This window comes from Poecilia reticulata, linkage group LG8 (genome assembly GCF_000633615.1).
Source record: "Poecilia reticulata strain Guanapo linkage group LG8, Guppy_female_1.0+MT, whole genome shotgun sequence".
Taxonomy (NCBI): Eukaryota; Metazoa; Chordata; class Actinopteri; order Cyprinodontiformes; family Poeciliidae; genus Poecilia; species Poecilia reticulata.
This window is the reverse complement of record NC_024338.1, coordinates 27,361,755-27,366,432: the sequence shown is the minus strand read 5'-3', so window position 1 is coordinate 27,366,432 and position 4,678 is coordinate 27,361,755. Positions and strand designations below refer to the sequence as shown.

Below are 4,678 nucleotides of genomic sequence, written 5' to 3'. Positions count from 1 at the left end.
CCTACCGTAGCACGGATAGATGGCTACGTCCGTCTGTCCGTGCTACCCGTCTAAAACTGCTACCGTCATGTTTACAAACTACAGCAGGTTGTTAATGTTACATGTATTGGATTATTTGAGTGGCTGGAGTGGAAGCTTAGCAGTTACGGTTAGCTTAGCATTAGCTTAGCATAGAAACAATTTATACACGACGGAGCTACAAGAAGATCACTTCCTTCATCTGAATGTCCTACCTGTTGAAAACGAAAAGCTGTACATCAGTGGTCCCCAAACTACGGCCCGTGGGCCGGATTCGGCCCGCGGGCCGTAGTTTGGGGACCACTGACGTACATGTTTGCACTAAGCCTTTATTAGAACATCCTACCTGTTAAACAGAATAAAACGGGTTTTAAAAACAGTTTCACGATGACCTTCATGCTCACAAACAGCTGCTGCCTCTGGGTCCGTTTGTGTTCAGGTTGCTGCACTACAAGGACTTCTGAAGAGACCGGACCGGAACCAGAACCCGACCGGAACCAGAACCCGACCGGAACGTTGTTAATGGTTCCTGACAACCAGCTCAGTGATTCCTGACCCTGTTGGGTTTGGGTCGGTCGCTAAACGGGAAGCAGAACTCTGCAGCTGGTTTTTATGTTTGGATTTATAAAATACTTTCGAACAGAACCAAGTCGACCCGTTTTGCTTTATTCTGAAGTTTTTCTCTCCTGATGTTTAAACTTAAATTATTTAATGAGAATTTTAACTTTAGACCAGAAAAACCCGATTTCTCCTGATCGGGTCAGAGATTTCCCCAGATCATCTGTGACCTCTGACCTCACGACCTCTTCCTGGAAAAGAGGAAGACCTTGGATGAAGATTCGGTCTGCGGTCGGTTTTGATCCGGTTGCAGAACTTTAACTAAACCCAGATGGATGAGTGTCCTGTGATTGGTTCATTTTCATGATTTTCTACTTCCAGTTGTAATAAAATAAAATAGAATAAAACATTAGGAGACACAAACGTCCTGAATGAAACATGTTCAGCACCTGATGATGAACGGACATTTTGAACCGACCGACGGGTTTTATTGGGTCAGACGCCTGAAACGTTTCAGTGAGGTGAATATTAAACGCTTCCACACGTTAATGATCCGCACAGAACCGGAGCTGGTTGAAGTTCTGGGAATGAGAACCAACCTCAGGAAGCGGCTGAGCGAACGCCAGGATGTCAAAGTTCATCTGCGACTTCAGGGACTGAAATGTTCTTAAAAGGCGCCGATGAATAAAAACACTAAATAAATTCACACAACTACAAATTACACAATAAAATGTAACTGAACCTCAGAAAGTGGTTCTGATCCTTGGTTACCAACAGAATATTAAGATGGACCGGAACCGGCTGACCTCTGACCTCTGAGGTTTTGGTTCTGGACGGGTTTACTGTAACCGAAGGCTCTGACCTCACCGGTTGCCATGACGATGAGCTCCGGAGGCTCCTGATGTTTTCATTAAAACCGGATTTCAAACCAGAAGCCTGTGACGTCAGAGAACCCGCTCTGAGCATGCGCAGAGCGCGGCGCCGCGCCGCAGGAACGCTGTCCGTCCGGTCCGGTCCGGTCCGGTCCGGGTCGCGGCGCTGCCCTCCAGCAGGCGTCAAAGGTCAGCTGACCTTTTCAAATGTTGCGTTTTAGTTTGTTTAGTTGTGTAAATCTTGTCCTGCTCCATCTTTAGTTATTAAGATCAATTTACTTTAATTTATTATTTTAATGTACTTTTTTATTTCCTTTTACTTAATTTTTTGGGGTTAATTTATTTTCTTCCTTTTATTTACATTTTTTATTTTATTTCAGTTTTTTTATGCTAATCTCAATTTATTTTATTTTTCTTACTTTGGTTTTAATTTTTTATTTAAATTTTTGTTAGTTTTATTATTATTACGGAACACTACTTTTCTCTTTTATTGTGTTTGTTGTTTAAATTTAAATTAGTTGCACATGTTTTTATATTATAGGCAGGATAATATAAAAACCAAACAGCAGGAATAAAAGTATAAATGAATCTTCCTCCCTCACGTGACTAAAACAGCATCAAACAGGTGCAGCAGGTGTCTCCACCCGCAGACTCACCTGGCCGCTTTCTGCTAGCCCCGCCTCCCGGTGACGTCACAGACCTGATTTTCAGGGTTTGGGGCAGAAACGAGTGGCGGAGGAGAAGGTAAGGAGCTTTAAATATAAAGTGTTTGCTGTTTCCGGTTAGTTTGGTTTGATTTGAGTGAAATTAAAAATCGTTCAGATGTTTGGGTTTTTAAAACGAGGGTTCTGCTCAGCAGCCTGGTTCTGAATCAGCCTCATTTCTGATGTCTGCTGGTTAAAATCAGCAGCTTCAGCTCACCTGTGGCCACAGGTGAGCTGAAGCTGCTGATCCGAGGCGATTCATGCGGAAACCTGCCGGGATTCCTGTCCGCCTACCCGGTGAATTCCTGCGGTCCTGGTTCTGTTTGTCTCGGAGAGAAGCAGCTGCTGCAGCTTCAGGTCGGGTCCAGGTGTGACGGACCTGGTTCACCTGTCGGCGGACTCCCCGGTTTCCGGGGTAAATGACGTCACGTTGATGAGTTTTGGGAAGTAGAGGTTCCGGTTTTGTTCCCTTTCTGCCTCCTGCAGGTCAGACGAGTTGGACCAGGTTCTGCTCAGGAACCGCATTTAAATAGATGTAATCAGATTTATTCTGTTTGAGATTAAGAAACAACTTTATCAGAAATAACCTGGAATAAGGTCCAAACTGGCCCTGCTAGCTGCTAGCTGCTAGATGCTAGCTGCTAGATGCTAGCTGCTAGATGCTAGATGCTAGCTGCTAGCTGCTAGCATCAGCCCCCGAGAGCCATCAGGGCGTTTCTGGTAAATGAGTCGGGCCTCGAGTTCTTTTGGGTCAGCTGTGGTTCTGGTTGCTACATATTTCCTACATGGTGGGTTTGTCACATATTAGCAGCAATAATTAGGGTTAAATGCAAAAATATTTAATTTATAACCTAAACATTTAGTGAAGAAGCTAGCTCAGAGCTAAATAAGTTATTTCGTCACACAGCAAAAAAATAAAATTAAAATATCACCTCCTCTTTTTTCCAAAAGGTGTTTTAGGGAGAAGAAAAATTTGGCAAAAAGAATTTATATAATATGGTTTCCAGTCCATATTCTACAGATGTTCCTGTACACTATGCCCACCACTTGGTTATGTCGTTCCATGTTCGCTTTCCCTGCCAGCATCTTGCACCCTGCTATTATGTGCTGGACTGTCTCAGGGGCCTCCTTGCACAACCTACACCTTGGGTCTTGTCTGGTGTGGTAGATCTGAGCCTCTATTGCTCTGGTGTTTAGGGCCTGTTCCTGKGCRGCCAGGATGAGAGCCTCTGTGCTGTCCTTGAGTCCAGCTTTYTCCAGCCATTGGTAGGWTTTCCTGAYATCAGCCACTTCAGKTATTTGTCGGTGGTACATCCCATGTAGGGGCTTGTCCTCCCATGATGGTACTTCCAGCACCTTGTCTTCTGTTCCCCATTGCCTGAGACATTCGCTGAGCACATCGTCTGTTGAGGCTTTGTCCTTGATGTATTTATGGATCTTGGATGTTTCATCCTGGACAGTGGCTCTCACAGTGTACAGTCTCAGGGTGCTGGATTTGGGGTGGAACCCTCCATGCATGGTTAGTAGCTTCCGAGCTCAAACATTGTGGGGAAAATCTGGAAAACTGGGATTGTGGAAAAACCTAGAAATGGATCAGAATAACTGGGTCGGGTAAAGTCCATCCTCCTGAGACCCGGTTAGACTCCGAATGATGGTTCTGATGGACCGGACGGCTGATTTGTGGAGGTCCAAACAGGACCGGGTTCATCACTGCTGCAGCCTGAAGCCCAGATTTTTCAAATGTTGGCAGTTTTTTGTGAATTTCACAAACATTTTTAAAATTGTTTTGCTCTGATTTACACGAGGATCTGGGAGTTCATAGTTCAAAATCTTAAAACCTTCATCTGATTTCATCAGTAAAAATACTCCATCACCTCATTACATCAGATCCCGACGGGGGAGGAAGCTGCTGCAGCCTCCTGTCCTCATCTTTAACTCCTCGCATCCTGACGGGACGCTGCAGGCTGTCCCCGTCCGGCTCCAGTGGACACCCATCAGCCAATCAGCTTCCAGGGTTTCCAGTCACATGGCCTCGGAGCTGCAGGAAGCTGGTCAGCTCAGCCCAGATGCTGAGTCAGCACTTCTGCGTTAACCTGGCTCCGCCCCCTTTTTCACCTGCTCACACCTGTTCAGGGGCCTCGTGTTTCAAACCCTGCGCAGCCAACGGACAAATTTAGAAAAGTGCGGCTCACAAAACAATGTGGATGCATGAAGCCGTGCTGCAGTCAGACCTGCTGACGTTTCATTCATTCATTCATTCATTCATTAGAACTCCATAAACACATCTTGATGCACATTATAAATACCTGGAAGTCTGCCGCCACATTGAGTAACCATGGCAACGGCCTTGTTTGTAGCAGAATAATTTCTTATAATGATTATTATTATATATTTGATTTAAAAGGTGTTTTCAGGGCACAAAAATAAAAATAAATGAAAATAACCCAAAGTAAAGAGTGAAGCTGTCCGGGTCGGACCTGCTGCAGCAGCAGAGCGTCCGGGTCGGACCTGCTGCAGCAGCAGAGC

The 4,678-nt window shown here is 45.2% G+C and overlaps 2 protein-coding genes across 2 annotated transcripts in view; both read left to right on the top strand.

The window, feature by feature from the left end:
* Positions 1-663, top strand: part of utp18 (UTP18 small subunit processome component) — a 5,112-nt gene extending 4,449 nt beyond the window's left edge. Inside the window, exon 13 of the mRNA XM_008417149.2 lies at positions 458-663. Coding sequence (XP_008415371.1) covers positions 458-482 — 25 coding nt within the window. The 3' untranslated portion in view covers positions 483-663. The remainder of the gene's footprint in view (positions 1-457) is intronic.
* btr30 (bloodthirsty-related gene family, member 30) overlaps positions 1-4,678 on the top strand; it is a 25,271-nt gene that overhangs the window by 8,754 nt on the left and 11,839 nt on the right. The gene's annotated exons all lie outside the window — the stretch shown is intronic.